Source organism: Malania oleifera, chromosome 13 (assembly GCF_029873635.1).
Source record: "Malania oleifera isolate guangnan ecotype guangnan chromosome 13, ASM2987363v1, whole genome shotgun sequence".
Classification (NCBI taxonomy): Eukaryota; Viridiplantae; Streptophyta; class Magnoliopsida; order Santalales; family Ximeniaceae; genus Malania; species Malania oleifera.
Window position 1 is genome coordinate 13,157,349 of NC_080429.1, and position 24,077 is coordinate 13,181,425.

The 24,077-nt window shown below is 37.6% G+C and overlaps 1 protein-coding gene and 1 non-coding gene across 2 annotated transcripts; both read left to right on the forward strand.

Moving 5' to 3' along the window:
- Positions 1-1,298: 1,298 nt before the first annotated feature.
- LOC131147039 (small nucleolar RNA Z247) lies at positions 1,299-1,438 on the forward strand. The gene has a single exon (XR_009134570.1). It is a non-coding gene; the product is annotated as a small nucleolar RNA Z247 (small nucleolar RNA).
- Positions 1,439-3,309: 1,871 nt separating this feature from the next.
- Positions 3,310-23,130, forward strand: LOC131145492 (uncharacterized). The gene is made up of 3 exons (XM_058094594.1): positions 3,310-4,790; positions 4,885-5,029; positions 22,812-23,130. The coding sequence occupies exons 1-3, from the start codon at positions 4,771-4,773 to the stop codon at positions 22,983-22,985; spliced, it is 339 nt and encodes a 112-aa protein (XP_057950577.1). The 5' UTR covers positions 3,310-4,770; the 3' UTR covers positions 22,986-23,130.
- The last annotated feature ends 947 nt before the right edge of the window (positions 23,131-24,077 follow it).

Below are 24,077 nucleotides of genomic sequence, written 5' to 3' on the forward strand. Positions count from 1 at the left end.
TAATTTCCCAAAAATACTTGTTATAATTTATTCCCCTTACTTGCTTACTGAGAGAATTCCCATGAAGATCCTAAACCCACATGTGCGGCATTTCGGAGCTCAAAATCCTGATATCATATTTTCCCAGTTCAATCAATTCAACCCCAGAATTATAATCATATTCACATTTCCTAGGCCCATACACTCCATTTAATCAATTAAATTCCAAACATTTAACATATTCACCACCCTTACCTCAACTTTGGAGTGGTGCCTAGAATGCCTAAATCGAAAATCTGTTTCGATTAACTTGCTAAGGGTCGCTCCTAGGACCCCGTGGTGGCGTTTGATCGTTGAATCGGGTTGAAATTGGAGAGAAATCGAAGAAAGAAGGGAGAGGGTTTCATGGTAGAGAGAGAGAGAGAGAGAGAGGGATTTATTTTTGTTTAAATGAAATGAACTTGTAGGATTTTCCTTTAATTCAGCACTGTTAGTATCTTAACCCTTCCGTTTTTTACTGTTTTACCATTACTAGGCCGCTAGTTACACAAAATCGTTGACGGTTTTCTGGCCTCCCACACAACTGTTGATGATTTGGTCTACACCAAACCAAATTTCCTTCTTTTCTTTATTTTCTCATTAATTCAATTTTTTGAGTCTCTAGATACAATGTATATATATACACATTTAGATAATGAGGAAATATATGAGGAAATTCTTTCATTTCATGTATGCTCTGTTTTTCTTCTGCAAGCTTGACATGGTATCAGAGCTCCACTGACTCATCGTCCAAGATCCATGGCTGACGTTCCTCCACCTCCTCCTCCTCCTCCTTCTCTTCCTTCCTCACCTTCCCTTCCGAATCCTACCATTACTTCGTCCTTCTATCACATTGTCACCACAAAATTAACCTCCGAAAACTACCTTCTTTGGAAGGTCCAAACATTTGCATATCTCAAAGGTCAGGACCTCTTCTCTTTCATTGATAGATCTTCCCTTCCACCTCCAGAATTTCTTTCTAGCTCATCTGTTCAACTCCCAAAACCCAACCCAAATTTTCATGCTGGGCGCAAGACAGTTCAACTCGTACTGGGTATTCTTTTCTCATCCCTCTCTGGATCTATTTTAACTCATGTCCTTTCCTCCACTACTTCTTACTAGTTATGGACCTCCATCTCTTCCATGCTTTCTTTCTAATCTCAAGCTAAAGAGTTTCAAGTCCGTTTTCAATTCATGAATTTGTCTAGGGGCGACCAATTGATTTCATACTATTTTGGCAAGTTGCAACAATTAGCTTACTCTCTTGCCTCCTCTAGCACACCTTTGTCCGAGAAGGAGATGATCACTTACCTTCTCAATGGTCTTGGTTCCTCCTATGAATCATTTGTGACCTCCATTACCACGCGCAGAGACCCCATTTCTTTCTATGAACTCTATCAATTGCTGCTTATCTATGAAACTCATCTTTCCCACAATAATCATTCCTCCTTTACTTCTGTCGAGCCATCTGCTCATTTTAGCTCCGCTTCACGTGACCAACGTGGTTGCATCTCCTTTCAGGGAGGTCGTCAAGGATGTGGACGAGGTCATCATTTCTCCAACACCCGTGTTGGATGTACTCAGTCGTCAAAATACTCCTCTCCACTGTTTCAACCACAGCAGTATCAGCAATATAACTCTCACTATTCGATCTGCCAAGTTTGTCACAAGACTGGGTATGTTGCGCTTTAGTGCCGCCAGCGGTTCAATCACACCTACCAGTATGAAGCACTAAAGACCTCAGCAAACTGCACAGCATAACTTCCTTCCTTTGATTTGGTTTGGTACCGCGATTCCGCTGCCACTCATCATCTTACTTATGATCTGTCTAACTTGAACTTGTTGTCGGAGCCTTATGCAGGAAATGAGACCATTGGCGTGGGTGATGGTGCCGACATTTCCATCGACAAATTCGATGATTCCTCTCTTAAATTCAATCCCTCTCTTTCTTCTTTGTAATCTTCTTCATGTCCCATCTATTACTAAAAATCTTGTTTACGTTCTTAAATTCTGCAATGATAACAATAGCTATTTTGAATTTCATGCCACTTATTTTTGTGTGAAGGACAGGGCTGAGACATAGAAAATCCTCCTCACCAGGCTCACCCGTGACGACTTTTACATCTTCCCTACCACCACGCCTAATCTGCCTTCCCTATCTGCCCATGTTGGTGAACGAACTTCAGTTGATCAGTGGCATCGGCGGCTTAAGCATCCCTCTCTTACTTTCTTTTCGTGCGTGTTGCACTCCAAGCACTTGCCTTATTTCCTAACAGACTCGGTTTTCTTTTGTTTAGCTTGTCTACTTGCTAAATGTCATCAACTTCCATTTCTAGCAAATTCGGCCCATTATGCTAGGCCTTTAGAGTTAATGTGTGCTGATGTATGGGGCCCGACCCACTATGCCTCTCACAATGGCTATAAATACTACATTTCATTTGTTGATTACTATACTCGTTTCACTTGGCTTTTCCTGATGATATTAAAATAAGACGTGCATCATATTTTCTCAACCTTTTCGCCATTTATTGAACGATTGTTCAATTCCAAGTTAATTAAGTTACTAACTGATGGAGGTGGTGAATTTAAACCACTCACCTTTATATGCAAACAACTTGGGATTACTCATCGTTTCTCATGCCCTCACACTCATCAACAAAATGGGCTTGTGGAACGCAAATATCTTCACATTGTTGAGACTGGGCTTGCCCTTCTCGCCCATTCCTCTCTTCCTTTTGCTTATTGGCTCGAAGCCTTTAAAATCGAAGTTTATCTCATTAATTTACCTCCAACACCCACTCTTAAAAATAAATCCCCTTATTCGATGGTCTATAAGTCTGAACCTGATTATAAATTCCTCAAAGTGTTTGGCTGTGAGTGTTGGCCAAATTTACGACCTTACACTTATCACAAATTCAATTTTCGGTCCACTTCTTGCGTGTTTCTTGGTTGCAGCTTAGCCCATAAAGGATATAGATGTATGGACCTCCAGACTAATAAACTTTACATTTCTCATGTTGTAATTTTTAATGAGTTGTCCTTTCCTTTCTCACGCAAACAACCTACTTCATCTCCACCTCCTTTAGTTCCAGCCCAAGCCATCTTACCCGTTTTCCCTGTCTCCTAGCCTGGCCTATTACCTCATACATCTCCTAATACTTCTAGCCCATCTATTCTTGGCCCATTACTACATACATCCTCTGATACTTCCAGCCTTTCTATTCTTGGCCCAGCCCCGTCTCCTTGTCCAGCACCATATCCTTCCTCTTCGATTCCATCCCCTTCATCCCACACTTTACCAATCTCAAACCCTACTTCAAGACCATCGTCTGCTCCTTCTCGATCTCAATCTGCTCGTGCTTCACATCCTCCCTCTCCTTCTCCTATCTTAGTTCCACCACGATCCCTTAGAATTACTCGAGCCCAAAGAAATTCTTCTCGTCCTCGTCGTTTTACCGATGGTATCGTTGCCTACCCCACTCAACATTGTCTCACCTTCTTTACGCAGGTCCTGAATGATCCTTCGAGTTTCAGTCATGCCTCTCATTTCTCATAATGAAATCAAGCTATGCAGGCTGAGTATGATGCTCTTTTTCAATACTCAACATGGACACTCATTCCTCCTGCCCCTCACAGAAACGTCTTAGGCTACCGATGGGTTTATCGCACCAAGACTCATACGGACGGTTCTTTTGAAAGAAGTAAGGCTCGTTTGGTTGCAAAAGGGTATCACCAACAGCCTGGGATTAATTTTGAAGAAACCTTCAGTCCGGTTGTAAAGCCAACTACCATTTGGCTTGTGTTGTCTATTGTGGTCTCCAAAGGATCGGCTATGCATCAAATTGATATTCAAAATGCCTTTTTACATGACCTATTATTTGATGATTATATGCAGCAGCCCTAAGGCTTTGCTGATCCAACCCGGCCTCATCACGTTTTCAAACTTCAGAAGGCGATTTATGGTCTCAAACAAGCTCCAAGAGCTTGGTTTGCCCATCTAAGTAGATGGCTTCTTGACTATGATTTCTTTGCTTCTAAGGTTGATCCATCACTTTTCATTCTTACACATCTTGATACTCAGATTTACTTGTTAGTATACATGGATGACATTGTCATCACTTTCTCAAAACCGTCTACTGTTACTTGTTTGATTAATGACCTAGGCCGTGCTTTCTTGTGAAGAACCTTGGTCGACTTTCTTTTTTTCTTGGCATTGAAGTGGATTATCTTAAGGATGATATTATGTTGTCTCAATGCAAATATCTTAAAAGTCTTCTTTCTCGAAGCAACATGCTTCAAGTCAGGCCAATGACCTCTCCAATGGCTGCCTCTTTAAAATTGTTTAAGCATGATGTTCCTGATTTTGAGGATGTCACACTATATCGGAGTATTGTAGGGGGGTTACTATATTTGTCCATCACCGGCCCTGACATTTCCTTCTCAGGTTATAAGGTTTGTTAGTTTTTACATGCACCAAAACTTTCTTATTGGAGTGGAGCCAAGAGAATTCTGAGATTTAAAATCTACCATCAACCATGGACTATTTTTTGCCTCTCAATTTGGTCTTACTCTTCAAGCCTACTCTGATGCCGATTAGGGGGGCTGTCTAGATGATCGTCGCTCTACCGGAGGATATTGCATTCTCTTGGGAAAACATTTGATCTCCTGGAGCTCCAAAAAGCAGTCCACTGTGGCCAGGTCATCAACTGAGGCAGAATACAAATCCATTGCATCATCAGCTGCCGAACTCATATGGCTACAAACTCTTACGTGTGAGTTCGATATTCCTCTATCTCAAGCCCCAATTTTATGGTGGGACAATCTTAGGGCCACTTATCTTTCTGCAAATCCTATGTACCATTCCAGGACAAAATATATGGATATTAACTACCATTTTGTCAAGGATAGAGTGGCTACCAAGACTTTGAGAGTTTCCTTTACAAGCTCCCAAGACCAAGTTGCTGATGTGCTTACAAAGCCTCTTGTAGCTGACAAATTCACTCGTTTCAAGGTGAGTCTCAATGCTATTGACACACCCTTGAACTCGAGGGGGCGTATTAGAATAAAAAGCTTTGATGTCTCTTAGTCATGTATAGGCTAAGCATTTTCACAAACACAGCATTCTTTGTAAAATCGTAGACAATAGGTTTGTTATTGTCTACGGTTACCATAACAGCTTTTATTCCCTTTTTGATTCCTTTAAAATGCATATATATATATATATATATATATATATATATATACACACACACACACACACATTCAGATAATGATAAAATATATGAGGAAATTCTTTCATTTCCTATATGCTCTGTTTTTCTTCTATAACCCTGACAAGGAGGAAGTGCAAATTCTTTTTTGTAGCATTTTAAGAGAGTCTTCTTTGTCAATAGCATAAGAAGCTAGAAATAATGTTTGAAACTTTAGGCTCCATTTGAAATTTAAAATATATTAAGAAAAGAAAAATATATATCGAGGAATCCACATTTTCATATTTGATTAGAGGAAAGTAAGTTTGATTTTACATATAATTATTATTTATTTTTTGTTAATTTTTAATTATGTAAAAATAAATTTTTATTTTTAATAGAATTTAATATAAAAAATATAATAGAAAATAATTCTATTTTATTTTATTTTTCTTTTTTCAAGTAAAATTTTTAATCGGATTTATGGAATAGAAGTTGAAATTTAGAGGAAAATGGGAGTTATAATATTCAAATTAAGGGACGTCTAAGTTAATAGCTCACTCAGCCATTATCAAGATAAGGCTTAAATGCAGCCAAAAGCAAAAAGCTGAAATTTAAGAATCATTAGACTAAGTCCAAGTACAGTTAGGAGGTGGTCAATGCCTATCCCCTTGGACTTTTAGGTATGTTGAGATCACCTAAAGAAAAGACTTAAAAATATGAATATTGAATGAGTTTTTTATGGAAAAAATAAAATAAAAAAAACATAAATATGTACGGTCGGAGCAAAAAATATATAATCGTACATAATTAACTTTTCAAAAGTCAGTTTGGTAGTAAAAAAAAATTACAAAACCCTATGCAGCAGTTGGGACACGAAAAATCAAACAAAAGAGAAGGAAGAGAATCGACTTTCCAAAAGTTGGTTCTCTACCTCAGCCTCGTAACAATGAGACACCACGCACAGACACAAAAAACCCAAAAAAAAAAAAAAAAAACGTCAAATAACCAAATCAACTTTTGGAAAGTCGGTTTGGTTGTGACACCTACCTCCCTCATATGCACATTTATTATGTGAAAAGTTATAAAATCGATTTTCCAAAAATTGATTTTGACATGCACTTACCAACTTATTCACGTACCAAATCATGCAGCTTGTGTACTTATTTACGCCCTCCCTTGCGTGCCCAGTCTCATATTTTTTCATTCATCTCCCCCCCTACTTTCACTCATCCTTTCTCCTTCTTTCATTTCATTTTTTTTCCCTTTATCCTCCAACCTCCTTCACCACCTTTCAATGTTGTGTGAACTTGTTGGAGATTTATTTTTAGAATTATTTTCTTGCAAGGGTTAGTAACAACGGTGTTAGCTAATTCAATGTTTAACTAATTATCAGTTTTCACTTTCATTTTGTACATTAATTTCATTTCATATTGAGGCATTAATATATTCTATAAGATAATTGTTTATGTAAATGAAAATATAGACGTTTTGTAAGATAATTGTTTTATTTCTATTGTGATTTAATCATAATATTTATTATTGTGATGAAAATTTCTTTATGTTGCAGATAAACTCTATTTTTGAAAATTTATAATGATGTCAAATTCATTAGTTAACAAAGTTACAATTTTATTATACATTAATAGTGAGATTATGCATGGATTGATTGATACTAAATACAGCACAAGGCCAACGGAGGTCATTCAAGTTAGAAGAAGGATGAAGTTAGAAAGTTTTAAACGAAAAATATATGAAGGATTATATATTTATCCATATAAATACATGTTATAATTGACATTGTGATATTTGCAACGAGGAGGTGGTGGAATTTTTTCTATGTCGACGTCCCAATAAAAGATAATGCAGATGTCCTAATTGTGTTGGACTCGCAGAGTTCTTGTCTGGACGTGTATAAAGTTGAGATATTTGTTAAACACATTCCTCAAAGCAGCAATATGGATGGAGCTCCAATTGTGCAGGGGGAAGCATTTCTCCATCCTCAACCATATAACGAATACGATACTGCTGAGATGAGCAGGCTATTTGATCACCTTTCACAAGTGACAACAGTTTTAGGTTTGAATGACGTCCCCAGTACATCATTTCAGCCGAAATTCTTATCAACAGAGCTTCAATGTGAGGAGACTACTTTGCAAGGATTCAATGTGGGAACCAATTATTATCATGAATCACAACCATCAACAGAGTATAGGCATGACCAAAGTTCAACTGGAGCTGTGTCTCTACTAGACTTCCAAATGATTTCATCTATTGTCATAAATGAGGGAGGGTCATACACGGTCCAGCCAATGCAACCTGATATGGACTGTGACCTTGAATTAGAGGAAGAAGAGGATTTATAGGAAGATTTTGAAAATACAAACGTAGGGGTAGATGAAACCGGTAGACGGAATGATTATGAGGTTCAATATGAAGAAGTTATCACGCCTCCTCAGAACACATATGGGGGTCAGAGAAGGGTACACTACGTACCGTCATTAGCATACATGGTCGATGTCAAAGTCGATAATATCATAACTGAATTTGAAAGTTCCCTTGAGGGTACTCGGTGGGATGGTGTCTCGAAATTTGGAAGAGTATGATTTTGGACACAAAGGATGATCTGATCCACTTTGTGCCCGTCCACCATGTGAAAACACATTATAACTTCAAGGTGGTGCAATCCACCCCAACCACATGGGTGGTTAGGTGCAATGCAGACGAGAGTAATGCTTGGAGGTTGCGTGCAACTCAACGTAGAAAACATGAGCTCTTTGAAATTACATAATACATAGGGTCATATACATGCATAAATGAGACTCTCTCGCAAGACCACCTGTAACTAAGGTCCAACTTAGTTGCAAATGAAATCATTGAAATTATCAAGAGTGATGTTGGTGCTTCCATTGCAACTTTGCAAGCACACCTGAGGTCAAAGTACCAATACCATGTCTCGTATAGAAAGGTTTGACTCAGGAAGCAAATGGCAGTTGCAAGGGTGTTTGGAGACTAAGATCTTTCATATCAAATGCTTCCAAAGTGGATACATGCTATGTGTAAAATAAATCTTGGTACAAAGGTGAAGTGGGCATGGACAAAAATATTTGGTGCTAATAATGCTGCTATTTTGACATGTGTATCTTGGTAATTTACAACATCAATAGAGAGATTTCATCATTGTCTTCTAGCTCTCTGTGTGGACGGAATGCGTCAGATGCTGAAACTCTGCCACCTTTGCACTCCTAGCTGTAGTGAGAAAATACCTTTCGAAAAACATCTCCTTGAAGCGGCTCCACGTCACCGCCACAGGATCCGGTCTCTACTCTTCCAACAACCTCGCTGATCTCCACCAGCACTTTGCCTCCCCTGTTAGCTTAAACGTCACAAATAAGATCTTTTGCTCATCCGTGCATGGCAACACCGCCAACATATCCTCTATGTCCTGGAGCCACTTTTCAGCTACCAGTGGGTCAGCTCCTCCAGAAAATGATGGGGATCTCATTCGCGTAAACTACTCGATCATGCAACTCCGCTCCCCTGAACCTCTAGCCATCTCAGCCATTACCTGCTGAGTGACACTGTGCAATATCGCGTCGAAATCTCTGCCCCCCATACTGGAAGGTCCTACTCCACCACCCACAGTATTCGTATCACTGTTCTTCATGGTTGTCACACAGTCCTTGTGTTCACCATATGATTTTGCATGTGACTGTTAAATTCTTAGGATCAAAATGGTTATATTTTTCTAATTATGTTTTATGTGTGCCATGTAGAAAATTGATAGGGTGCACAAACTTAGGGGGAACTACGTGTTCTAAAAATCTATGGCTCTGAGAAGTCTAAATCCATCTTTGCTTTTTTCTTTGTGAGTTTGTTTGTGTGGTGCAACGCATGGCTCTTATATCTCTTGCATGTTGACAGTTATATTTATGTTTTCCATTTTGATCATACTGAACTATTTGAGTTGTTAGTTGTGGATAACTTGTAAATTTGAACTCAATCAGGTCATCTCTATACAGATACTTTTGGGAAATTCTCTATTTTCAAATGACATACTGTCAAATTTTCTAAAAATATTCCCAACCATATCTTGTATTTAAATGGTTCATACTCCATGCCTTGCCTATATACTTTAAATTTGTCATGACCTTTTTTGTTGTTGCCAAAAGGGGGAGAAGTTAGGCAAAATTGGGTACTTTAGGAAATGTTTGCATTTTTACAATCTTTACATTTCTCTTATGCATAATTTCAGGGGGAGTCTTTCTTGGCTGTACCCACTTTTGCATAAGGTATTTATCATTATAAAAAAGGGGAGATTGTTGACCTTATAGGTCATATCCCGTTTTTGATTATGACAAATACTTTGATAGTTGATGGTTGATGAATTTGTGTGCAGGATCAATTGGAAGTATCATATGGTGCATGCACATGAACTTGAAGAAGATAAAGACCCAGAACATTTATATGTTGTAATTTAATTAAGTTTTATTCGGGTCTATATTATTTAAATATTAATGGTCTCTTATAATTAATGCATTGCTTGCATGATAGTACAAATAAGCTCAAAGGCCTAAGATTGACCATAGGTCCTAAATTATTGCATGAAAAAGTCCCTATATATCTTAGAAGTAATAATCATGTGAATAGAGGTGACTTCAAATGAAATTAGAACTAAAATGCATAATCTTTGTATGTTCGGTCGACCGAATCAAAACACATAGATCTTTGGTTGACTGAACCTCCATAGGGTCAAAAGTTTGACCATTTGGTCGACCGTCCTTAAAATGTACATGAACGTCCTAGTCGACCAAACTGGCATGTGAGAAAATTCCAACGCCCTCGTTGATCGAACCTGAAGTTGAAAATTGGCTTGGTCGACTGAACATCCAACTTCGATCAACCGAACTTAGCATGGTCGATTGAACCTCGGATGTTCAAAAATTGCCTCAAGTCTGGTCGACCATCACCTCAGTTCAATAACATCCTGGTCGACCGAACTGAATAACCCGGTCAACCGAACCTTAAAAATGGTCGACCGAACCTCTCAGTTGCTTAATTTTTACCAATGTTAAACTGGGTTATTTTTACTCAAACTCACTTAATCTTTTTCCAAAAAATTCAGCGTGTCCCCAACGGTTATAATTCTTTCCAACTCTATAAATACCTCCTCATTTGCAAAATTAAGAGAGGATTAGGGCTTTAGATTAGCCAAAATTCTCTGAAAACTTTATTGGGTTAAATCATTCCTACTTTCATATTTTTCATTCTCATTGCCAAAATCTCTTCTACATACTTATCTAGCCTTTCATTTTGAGAGAGATTAGTGTTTCATATTCACCTTACAAGATTTAACTCTCCCTCATTTTTATTTGATAGTGTATTTATTTTTGGAGAGTTTCTTAAGGTTTTTCCCATAATATTTCACTTATAAATATTGTATTGGGAAAAAATTTTACTTGGCTTAAGATCTTGCATCGTCATTGCAAGATTCATAAGCTTGTTTTGTGCTTTGACAAAAACATTTTTTAGCAAGCTTAACCCTATTATCTATTGTGCTTTACATTTGAAAATTATTATTATGATCTTTATTTAAGGGTTATAGAGACCTTTTGATTATGCACATTACAAGCATATTATCTTGAAATCAAAAGTCTTACTCTCACATACACACATTGACATACATATTGTTGAAAGTTAACACATCAGTTAACAAAATCTCACTTGAGCTTAATATCCTATCATATGTGAGTGCATAAATTGATTGAGTATAGTGGTACATATCTTCTTAGTGTAAGAAGCATATTTGTTTTTACACAAATTTAATTATCTGTTATATTCCAAGCGTGGGCCTGAAGAGGGAGACTTGCCATCTGAAAAGTCTTAGATTGGCTTTAACCTAGTCAGAAAAGTTAGGTGCACCATCCTGTTTAGGTGTTGTATTAGGTATTACTCCACCCGTTAAGCGAGCTTTAGTAGAATCTTCTTACTTGTGAGCTTGAGGTAGGGACGTAGGCAGTATTGACTGAACCCCGATAACATTTCTTGTGCTTGTTTTTTAATTTCTGTAATTTAAATTTCAGCACTTGAATGTTTGCGTTTAATTCTTGATTAAGTTTATGATGGTATAGAAAGACCCTAGGCTTGTGTAATGCTATTGCTGAATTTTGAATTGACTTAGAAAGAAAATTTTAAATACCCAATTCACCCCCTATTGGGAATACACCAATTCCAATACAACTGATCCTCATGGTTCTTAAACCATATGAAAGTTGAGGTGTAGTCCCAAGAGGGAGGGGGGGGGGGAGAGTGAATTGGGTTATAAAAATTTTCTTTTAATTCTTTACAATAATTCTTAGCCCTTTTTTTAATTTAACAATCATACAGCATAGGCTTATTTACTTATTCAATCCACAAACCCAAACTTCAACACAACACAAGTAGACAATACTTCAAACAATCAAATAACCACTAAATCACAAAGTACCAAATTAAGATACATTGTGCAACTTTTTGGCAATTTTAGTTTTTGCAAGACCTCAAGTTATTTGCTTGTTTGTAGCCCTGTGAATTTATGTAAGCCCAGTAGTGAATGAATTTGGTTTCTCAATATGATGCACAAAATGAAATCAAACACTTTCTTTCAACCATGCAGTTAATATTTTTTGGAATTTAAAGAGAGCAAGGCAAGAGAGTGATACCACATTTTTTATGAGGTTCATCTTATCTCCAGCCTACGTCCTTGCGTTTGGCCAATACCACCAAAGGATTCCTTTATACCGTTCCTTTCTGGGCGAAACAAACCATTATAAGTGATACCCCACGCTTAGACACTTCTTAAGCGGGTTAAAGCAATGCCTCTCCAAGTAATACCTCATGCTTGATCACTCCTTTAATAGGTTAGAACAATACCTCTCCAAGTGATACCTCACATTCGGTCAACGATTCAACAACCTAGAATTGTCAATCACTACAAGAAACAAGAAATAAACTTTACGTACGAGAACACTCTCACATAAAGTAGATTAGTATAATTTCAAATACTAGATACTTCAATATTTAAATATCAAATTGAAATAAGATTGAAACTCTAGTAAGATTTCACCAATATCCTTCTCTAGATGATAATCAGGAGTAGAGATTAGAGTATGATGGGTCATCACTTCAGAAATTCAGCAATTCAGATTTTCCAATGAGTGAGCAAGAGAGAGATTTGATAGCAAGATGACTTTCAGCAGATTTTTCAATTCTTGGTATAATTTGACTTGCAAAACCATGTATTTACAAGCTTAGAAAAGTAATTTTGTGCTGCCAAGATTACTTGGAGTATCTTCCAAGTTTTTAGAAAATTTAGGGCATAAGAAACCATTATTTGAAATTTAAAACATTTAAAATTTCTAACCGTTAACAGTGTTCAGATGACTGAACTATCAAGTTCAGTTTTTTGATGTTCCTTAACACACTAAAAATTTGAACTGGACACAGGGTCTGACAACTGAACTGAGGGTTTAGTTTTCTGAAGTCTCAGATTAGACGACTGAACTAAGGGTTCAGTTTTCTGAGGGTGTACTGCCCCTTCTGTATTCCTTCAGAAAAATTTTCAGTAAACTGAACTAATTCTTTAGTCTTCTAAAGAAATTCTTCAATAGACTGAACGAAATCTTCAGTCTTCTGAAGTGCCTCTTAAGTCTTCTGAGGATGCACCTTAGTCGTCTAGGCAGACCAAATTTAGTTTTTTTCGTTTTAGTTTTTTAAAATCCTTTTTACACTCTTACTTTGATTTCTTATAAAATATTTTTCGAGGTTTTAAATACGGTCTCTAAGTCAATGGATAACCCTAAAGAGCTTTCAACATATTTCCATAAGATATTTAAATACGAAGTACTTGCATAAAGATTTCTTAGGACTTTTGACATTATAAGCACTTAAATCTTCATGCTTATTCTTTCTTTGGCTCTATCTTGTCTTTAAGCTTTTAGCAAGTTCTCTTTCATGCTCTCACGATCTTCAAGCTTTATTAGAGCATCTTTGAATCCATGTCTTTTAAGCTTCATTTGATCATCTTTCTTTGGAGTATAAGTTTTCATTAATCTTTGTGAACATTTGACCTTGTATTCTCATACTTGAGTCTTGAAATATCATTACTTAACCAAATATGTTAAGTTACTCTTATTTGTTATCATCAAAATAAGATTATAAGTCTTATATGGCCAACAATCTCCCCCTTTTTGATGATGACAAATAAGGAGCAAAAAAATTGACTAAGCCTTACAAAGACTCCCCCTTACAATAAGCATCAACTTAACAATATATGCAATATTAGGATCAATTTCAATGTCATAACTACATGAAAAATGTTGATTTAATTTATCCTCTTACCTCAAAATAGTTCTATAACATACATATTTTCTTGAAAATAAATATTGTATAATAATAAATAACTACATGAAAAATGCTGTCTTAATTTATCCCCTTACCAGGCTTACTGAGAAGCCCACAATTTAAACAAACCTATACCCGTGTGTTCCCCAGCTTAACACCCTAAAATTATATTTTTCCCAACAAAACTTCAATATTATTCTGTTTAAAGCATTTTCCTAAATCCAGAAACCTCAAATATAAAGTCTAAAATAACCAACTTACCCAAATTTTGGGATAGTGTCCAAGTTGGCCTAACCAACAAACTACTTCAGCAAACTTGTAAAGAATCTTCCCAGGAGTAGCATGACGGCTTCTGATCAACGAATCGATGAAGAACGAAACCAGAAACCTAAAGAGAAGTCAGAGGGGTGAATTTTAGAGAGAGAAAGTGAGGTTGCATGCAGGTTTCTCGCTGAAAAATGTGATTTTCGGCCTTATATAGAGTGTTGCCCACATGGCCTCGTTGACGAGCCACGGCGCCTCATCGACAAGTCCAAGAATGAGGTTCGTAGACAAGCACCGACCCTCGTCGATAAGTTTCAGGTCCTGAGAATAACCCTCTCGATGAATTCTCGTGGACGAGACGCGTCACCTCTTCGGCGATCCCAAGAAGCCTGCTCGTCGACGAACACTCTACGCTCGTCGACAAGACCCTATTGAGCCCCCTTGGAATTCTTCCTTTTCTCTCCTTTCTTTTATTTACTTAATTTCTATAATTCTTCGGGTCTCTACAACTTACATGAAATAAATTAATATTTGATGTATGACATGATAAATTTAAAAACACAATTGGTATCTTTGTAGTCTAAACCTATTGAATATAAAATACATTTCATTTAGTGGGAGTTAAACTTGATAAATAATGATATCATGATTTATGGAAATCATTGACAATTATGATATACAATTATTGCCTTAGTATTTATATGTTTTTTTTTTCTTGATATCTTATTCTTTTTTATTGATGTCAAAAGGGAAAGAAATTTTGGGTAAAAATTAAGCATGATATTTTGAATGATGTGATTTTGATACATGAGGATGACATTGAAATTGATCCTAATATTGCATATATTGTTAAGTTGATGCTTATTGTAAGGGGGAGTCTTTGTAAGGCTTAGTCAATTTTTTTGCTCCTTATTTGTCATCATCAAAAAGGGGGAGATTGTTGGCCATATAAGACTTATAATCTTATTTTGATGATAACAAATAAGAGTAACTTAACATATTTGGTTAAGTAATGATATTTCAAGACTCAAGTATGAGAATACAAGGTCAAATGTTCACAAAGATCAATGAAAACTTATACTCCAAAGAAAGATGATCAAATGAAGCTTAAAAGACATGGATTCAAAGATGCTCTAATAAAGCTTGAAGATCGTGAGAGCATGAAAGAGAACTTGCTAAAAGCTTAAAGACAAGATAGAGCCAAAGAAAGAATAAGCATGAAGATTTAAGTGCTTACAATGTCAAAAGTCCTAAGAAATCTTTATGCAATTACTTCGTATTTAAATATCTTATGGAAATATGTTGAAAGCTCTTTAGGGTTATCCACTGACTTAGAGACCATATTTAAAACCTCGAAAAATATTTTATAAGAAATCAAAGTAAGAGTGTAAAAAGGATTTTAAAAAACTAAAACGAAAAAAACTAAATTTGGTCTGCCTAGACGACTAAGGTGCATCCTCAGAAGACTTAAATCATGTGTAAAATGGACCAAGAAGGAAAGGGTGACATTTATTTGTACTAGAAAGTTGCTAATAGTAGAAGGATTCGATTCTGAAGATGGCTTCAAAAGCAACAATCAATTTCAACCAACCACAAAAGATTTCACATTAAGCAGTATACAAATCAAATTCCCAACCGAGCCAATACACATTCTTATCGACCCATCTTTCTCTTCCCCAAACAATTCCAGCGCCCCTAGGGTGACACACTAGACCCGATAAACCCCTTATCCAACAATTCTTGCAACTATTCCTTCAACTCTTTTAATTTTACCGGTGCCATTTTATACAGTGCTTTAGAATTCGGCACTATTCCCGAAATTAGATCAATAGCAAATTCTACCTTATGTTTAGGAGGTAGTTCCGAAAAATCCTCAGGGAACACACGAGGAAATTCTCTCACTACTAGGATATCCTCTATCCTTAACTCTCCTTCTGATACCGCCTTCACACAATCCAAATATCCTTGGCAATCCTCTAGCAACAACACCCTCACCTGAATGGCGGGTAACAATTTTGGTGGGGTGTGCATACGATATCCCAAAAATTTATACTCCTGTCCTCCTAGAGATCTGAATACTTCCTCTATTTGATAACAGTCCATACTAGCGTAAGTAACGGCTAGCCTGTCCATCCCCCCAGAATTACCTCGAACTCATATATATCTAAAATTACCAAATTAGCTGGTAAAGACCTCCCTTGAATTCAAACTGGACAGTTCTTGTCACGACATCTCTTGCCACCTCAACATCTCTCGATGTCAGTGCATAGACTTGTGTTGGGGCAGCATTCCTTTGCTATCCGCCTCGAGGTGCCTGGTGACCTCCTCGGTATGGTTTAGGAACAGGGGCAAAACTAGCGGTGCTACAATCTCTCGCCATGTGGCCAGGCTAACAACATCGATAACATGTCATCTCTCTGACCCGAAACTATTTTGGGTGTCTCTTGTAGCATATGGAACAAAGAGGGGGCTTCGTTCTATCTTGTACCGCTCGACCTCCCATCCCCTATCTTTGACCTCCTTTACAGCCCCTGACTAGACCCTACTTGAAAATTTGGAGGCGTGGGTCTCTTCCTCTGACTTTATGTCACAAAACCTCTCTATAGGTTACTCTCAATCACTGTGACTCTATCAACTATTGTGGAAAATGATTGTTTTAGTTTATTCCTTTACCTGATTACTGAAAAGTAATCCCCCTAAAATTCACTGGTCCTACACTCGAAGGGTTCCCCACTCAATACCATGAAAACGATATCTCCCAGAAATAAACTTCAATATTTTTCCATGAATAACATTTCCTCTAACTATGAGAAGGCTAAATTCTGAATAAAAAACCTTAGCTGGTCTCTAGGATGAATTTCAAAATAAGCTCACCGACAATCCACTCTAGCATATATGTAGAGAACTTCCCTAGGAGTGTCGTGTGACTTCAGATCATTGAACCAGTGTAAATTCGGCCTAGAAACTTAGAGAGAAGGGAGAGGAAATGAAAGGAGGAGAGAGAGAGGGTTTAGTGCGTCGAATTCCTGCCAAAAAATGAAGTTTGGGCTATTTATTCACTGGCCTTCATCGACGAGCTACGTCACCTCGTCAACAAGGTCAAAAAGGCAATTTGTCGACGAACTCTCACCCCTCATCGACGAAATTCAGAGTCGCTCAAAACATCCTTTTGGTATCTTCTCTTTGACGAGACGCACCCTCGTCGACGAGCCCAAAATATAACGTTGTCGACGAACGCTTGTTGCCGCCCTCTTTTTTACAATTTCCATTTTCCTCTCTTTTAATTATTTAAATACTTGTATTCTTCAGGTCATTACATTCTTCCCTCCTTATAAAATTTCGTCCTTAAAATTTACTATTCATATAACTCATCATCTCTTAAAGGCAAAACGGTCTACTTATTTTATTACTTACCCTCACTTATGGCGAAAGAATACCGTGATTACATTTCAAGTCCTGGGAGATTACTTAAGTAAAATAAAAATTCCTCCAAAACTAAAATATTACTTACTAACTAAATTATTACATGTACCTGCAAAAGAAATATTATACAATCACTTACATTTTCTTGATCAAGACTGAACCTCTTGGAACAACTGTGGGTATTTCGGTTTTATCTATTCCTCGAGCTCCCAAGAAACCTCTTCTATCGTGTGATTTCTCCATAGAACCTTTACCAGAGGAATCTTCTTGTTATGCAATTCCAGTTCTCTTCTATCTAGAATTTGTACTGGTACCTCCTCATAGACTAGTGAATCACCGAACTCTAATTCACTATAACTGATGATATGAGAAGGATCTAAGAATTATTTCCTCAATATGGAAACATGGAATACGTCGTGCATCCTGGATAACGCAGGTGGTAAAGCTAACCTGTAGGCAATCGGTCCCACTTTTCCTAAAATTTCAAACAGACCGATGAACCTAGGACTAAGTTTACCCTTCCTTTCAAATCTCATAACCCCTTTTAACAGAGCTATCTTCAAAAATATATGGTCACCGATATCAAATTCTAATTTCCTGGGGCAATTATTAGCATAACTCTTCTGTCAGCTCTGAGCTGCACTGATTCTGTCCTTGATAAGCCGAATCTTATTCTATGCTTGCTGTACTAATTCTGGTCTCATGACTCACTGCTCACCTATCTTGCCCTAATATAAAGGAGAACGGTATTTCCTACCGTACAGTACCTCAAACGGTGTCATGCCAATACTGGCTTAATAACTATTATTATATGCGAATTCCATCAGTGACATGAACCGAGTTCGACTACCCCCAAAGTCTAGTATGCATGCTCAAAACATATCTTCTAATATATGTATCGTCCTCTAAGTCTGTCCGTCTGACTGAGGATGGAATGTCGTGCTAAACGATAACTGAGACCCTAAAGCTTCTTGTAAGTTTTTCTAGAAACGTGACGTAAAACGTGGATCTCGATTTGACATTATAGATATTGGCACCCCGTAAGAACGAACTATCTCCTGAATGTAAATCTCCACCAAACGGTTGAGGAAGTAGCTGATCTTGATAGAAAGGAAATGGGTGGTCTTAGTCAACCGATCTACAATCACCCAAATCGTATTTTGGTCATGCGACACCGATGACAACCCTGAAACAAAGTCCATTGATATATGATCTCACTTCCATTCTAGGATAAATAACGGCTGCAATTGACCTTCTGGCCTCTGGTGCTCAGCTTTTACCTTCTAGCACGTCAAACACTGGCTATATACTTGGCAATCTCTTTCTTCATACCACTCCACCAGTAAAACTCTCGTTGATCCCTGTACATCTTCATATTGCCGGGATAAACTGTATACAAAGATCTGTGAGCCTCTTCTAAAATAGTCTTTCTAATGTCAAGATCAATAGGAACATATAATCAGGAACGGAACCGCAGGACTCCATCATCTATAATGTAGAATTCCTCTTCCTGATCACTCTGTACTCTAACCATTACCTCTGCTAATTCTGGGTCTTCCTTCTGAGTAGCTTTAATCCTTTCCTATAAAGTAGGTTGTACTACTAAACTGGCGATACATACTGAAGGATCACTCTCTACCAACTCTATACCGAGTCTCTCCAAATCCATTATGATTGGATACTAGATTTCCATACCTGCTACATTGGTCTTTTAGACTTCTTGCTCATCTCATTAGCTATCACATTTGCTTTTCTTGAGACTGATGGTACAATCAAAATTTTTAATAAGCTCCAACCATCTTCTCTGTCTCATATTCAATTCCTTCTGAATGAGGAAATACTTCAAACTTTTATGGTCAGAGAAAATTTCACATCACTCGCCATACAGATAATGCCTCCATATCTTCAATGCATGTACCACTATAGCCAATTCAAGATCATGGGTAGGGTAGTTTCTTTCATATTCTTTTAATTTCCTGGAAGCATATGCTACCACTCTATCATGCTGCATTGATACACAACCAAGTCCCTTCAAGGACGCATCACTGTAGATAACTCTCACCCCCTGACGGGATGATTAGCACTAGTGCCGTGACAAACCTCTACTTCAATTCCTTAAAACTCTACCCACAGTTGTTATCCCACTCAAACCTGACATTCTTTCTAGTCAGTCGTGTTAGAGGCCCTGATAATGCTGAGAATCCTTCAACAAAATGACGGTAATATCCAACTAACCCCAAGAAACTCCTAATCTCCTGGATGTTCCTCGGTTTAGCCCAATTCACTACCGCATCAATTTTACTATGATCCATAGAAATTCCATCCCCTGAGATAACATGTCCCAAAAACACAACTCTCTCGAGCCAGAAGTCACATTTACTGAATTTGGCATACAACTTCTTTTTCTTGAGCATTTCATATTCCTCATAACTCTTCGAATAGACCAGTACATCATTAATAAAAACAACAAAAAACTGGTCTAAAAATGGATGGAAAATTCTATTCATCAAATCCATAAATATTGTAGGAGCATTCGTCAGGTCAAATGGCATAACAAGGAACTCATAATGTCCATATCTAGTCCTGAAAGCTGTCTTTGATACATCCTCTGTTCTTACCTTTACTTGATGGTAGTCTGATTTGAAGTCAATTTTAGAATACACCTATGTGCCCTGGAGCTGGTCAAACAAACATCTATGCGGGGTAGAGGATACTTATTCTTGATTGTTATTTTATGAATTTCTCCGTAATCTATGCACATCCTAATAGACCCATCCTTCTTCTTCACGAATAGTACTGGAGCTCCCCATGAAGATACACTAGGTCATATGAAACCTTTATCAAGTAAATCTTGCAACTGATTCTTCAGTTCTACTAACTCTGCTGGCGCCATTCGATACAGTACTTTAAAGATCAGCGTTGTACCTAGAAGTAGATCAATAGGAAAATTTACCTCACGATCATATGGCAGACCTGATAATTCATCTGGAAACACATCTGTAAATTCTTTCACTACTGGCGTATTAGTAAGCTTCATTTCATTCCCCAACATTTCCTTCAAAAAAGTCACGAATCCCTGATAGCCACTCAGAAGCAGTCTCCTTCCCTGAATAGCTGAAACCATCTAAGATAGAGATTTCATTCGTGACCTTGTAAATCTAAATTCTGGTTCTCTTGGAGGTCTGAATGTCACCTCTCTCGCACGACAGTCTATAATGGCAGAGTTAACTGCTTGTCAATCCATGACGAAAATGATATCAAACCCATGCATGTCCAGCACCACCAAATCAGAAAATAAAATGCTCCTCTGAACATCAACTGGACAACCATGGAGTACCTTACTACACCTCACTGTTGACCCAGTCGGTGTAGTCACTAACAATTCAACATCTAATTTTGTGTGTCTGCCCCACATAATTTAACACACCCTTAAGACACGAAGGAGTGTGTGGCACCTGAATCAAATAATGCAATGACTTTAAATAAAAGCATACTAACCATACCTGTCACCACGTTGCCGGCTGCCTCAGCATCACTTGGCGTTAAAGAAAAAACCTTGACTGGAGTCATGTTCCTCTGCTGGCCTCCATGTGGTGCTCGATAACATCCTTGAGCAAGTCTAGGAGCAGGAGCAGCACTAATCTGAACCTGACAATCCCTCTTCACATGCCTTGGCTCCCTACACCAGTAGCAGATATCTCGCCCGACACAACACTCCCCCGAGTGTCTCTTCCCACAAGTCGAGCAAGCTGTAAGTGGCTGCATCCCCTGAAAACCACGATTCCCTGTCTCCTGCCTCCGATCTCTAAAGTAGCCACCTCTTTTTCACAAACCACGACCGACTCCCTACTGAGATTCAGAAGGTGTGGACCTCTTCTTCTATCTATGCTCCTCAGCCTCCAACCACTCTCCAATTTCTGATGTAGTGGCCCCATCTACCAGCTCAGCAAAATCCCACAACTTCAGTATCGACACCTGCTTATATATTTCTCTTCTCTGACCTCTTTCAAACTGTCATACTTTTTTTGCCTCATCTAGAATAATGTACGGGGTGAAGCGAGATAGTTCGATGAACCTTGCCGCGTACTGCTGCACCGTTTGCTGCCCCTGCTTCAGATTCAGGAACTTTTCAATCTTAACTTCCCTGGACGAGACTGGAAAATACCTATTGAAGAATATCTCCTTAAATTGCTCCCATGTCATCTCCATAAGTACTGTCCTCTGCTGCTTTAAGAGTTTTATCGCCATCCACCATCTCTCGGCCTCTCCAATCAATTTATATGTAGAAAACAACATCCTCTACTCCTTCGTACACTGCAGCATTGCAAATACTTTCTCAATCTCCTGCACCCAGTTTTCAGTGACTGTAGGATCAGTTCCTTCTGAGAAAGTCAGAGGATTCATCTTAATAAATTTCTCGATCGAGCTACCGTGACTTGCAGACGAACCACCCAGCTTCCTAGAATTCCTGGCAATTTTAGTCATAACTTGTTGTGCCACGCTGCGCAATACAACATCTGTATCACAACCCGAACTGCTTAAGGGTCCAACTCCCTCATTTCCACTGGCATGGGCACTACTGCCACCAGGGTCCATCCTGAAAAATAAATAACTTAACTTAGAACCCCTTCACTATACATATCATCTAACCAATACAATATATTCCTAATTAATTCATCTCTCCTTATCTTACTTTAAGGTTCAATCCTACAACCTAAATACCTAACCCGACGATAGTTTACCATGATTTTCCTGAGATCGTCACCCCAAGAAAATCACACAAACTACCACGGAAGTCCTGCATCTAGACAATAAAATCAGACCTCAAATTCCCTTATCTTATACTCTGGTATTATTACTGCTGCATTCTAGAGTCTACAAAACTTAGTATCTTAGACTCTGATACCAAAATGTAATGACCTGCTTATCTTATCATATAGTAAAATATATTTATTAATATAGTCCACCTGAACCTGTGGGTAACGAGGACACATATGACATTCACAGCAGAAACCTAAGCAGTAGTAAATGTAAATCACATTCTCATAACCATAAAATACATAATACCAGAGTCAACTACATTCCCAGAATACTGTGTTTATATACAATCTCCAAAAATACAAAAATATTTACATATTTAGGAACCCACAACATAAATTTCCTATCCCTAGATCAAAACTTACCCTCCTAGCAGGGTAGTATCAACCTATCTCAACTGCGGCCTCGTTCCGCTGGTCTTTCTAGGTTTCTAGAAAATTATTTAAGTTTTGAGGGTGAGACACTTCTCAGTAAGAGAAAATAAACTAAATACAAATGTATGACAACATGAATATTTGGTGCTATAATACATATACAGTACATTTCATATACTAGAAAACATTAATCATAACATACTGAATAATCATATACTTTCATAATTTCTAATAAGCCATACTGATCATGAAATTTTTTATATAACTGATAATACTGAATTTTTACCCAAGATGAATAGCTACCTGATGTCATGTATTACCCTTCCCATGATGGGTTGTGCAGCCCGAAGGCAGGACTCGACAATGGCTAGCTGACCACTACCGAGTCAAAAATATCTGTAAGTACGATGCGCCCTCCACACCCTGGTTCGGACTGTCAGGTGGACGTCTACAACTCTATATTGAAAGCCACATCGACTATCCATCTCTCATTCCCTCTACTTGCAAGGGTGGTTAGCACAAGTCTGAACATAATAATCTGATCTGTATAGTTACGGTATCGTGCTCCTGAAACTGAATTGAACTATCATTCGGGTTCTGATAACATATAATACATGATAATATACTTGTTTAACATTAATAGATTGATAGCATTTTCTGTAATAACATACATACATACACACGGCCTTGCGCCTAATTCTTTTATATCTGCGGCCTTGCACGGAACATTCATGAATACGGCCTTGCGCCGAAATCATAAATAATACACGGCCTTACGCCGGCTATCAATCACGGTCTTGTGCCGAACATTTCATATTTATCATTTTGAATAAATAATTTATTTATCATGTATTTTGAAATCATAATATACTACATTATTTCATAATCTCTGAAAACATACATTATTCGTAAAATTACCATAACATAATATGTTCCATGTAAAATAATATTTATGCTACACAATGTTAAATAAAACCATACATTCTATTCTAAAATCATATTTTATTTGAAACGACTTGCTTAATTAAATGGGTTTTTTTTTTTTTTAAACACTGTAACAATTAATATACTCTGATACCACAATATTAACCTGAGCAGCGAGAAGTAGAATCATATAAACATAACTATAACTATTATTTACAATATAGAACCAATATCACTCAATATTAGAGTTCTACATGTTTTCCCCATATACACATATATCTGAATTTTTCAAAATACCCTCAACTAGCTAGGGTAATACAAAAATCCTTTCAAAACATACTCACTTTGCTGAAAGTGCACTACAGACGCCCCTCTATTTGCGAACCTGATCTGCTCGCTTACCTGGATCACCTGAAAAATGTTTCAACACCGGGATGAGCCAACGCTCAGTAAGAAGAAATATGCTATTACTAGTGTGTGGCAAATGTGCTGCTATATATATATATATATCATGAAATTTGTTTCATATAAACATGAATAATTGAGTACAAAAATACCGTACAAATTCTTTTGTACACCATCCCTTTTCCCCGATTGCTTAACATATCAGTATTATAGTTATAATTCAAAATACTTCTAGTGTACATAAGTAGGATCCCCGTTTCTGTAAATCAATACATAGGTA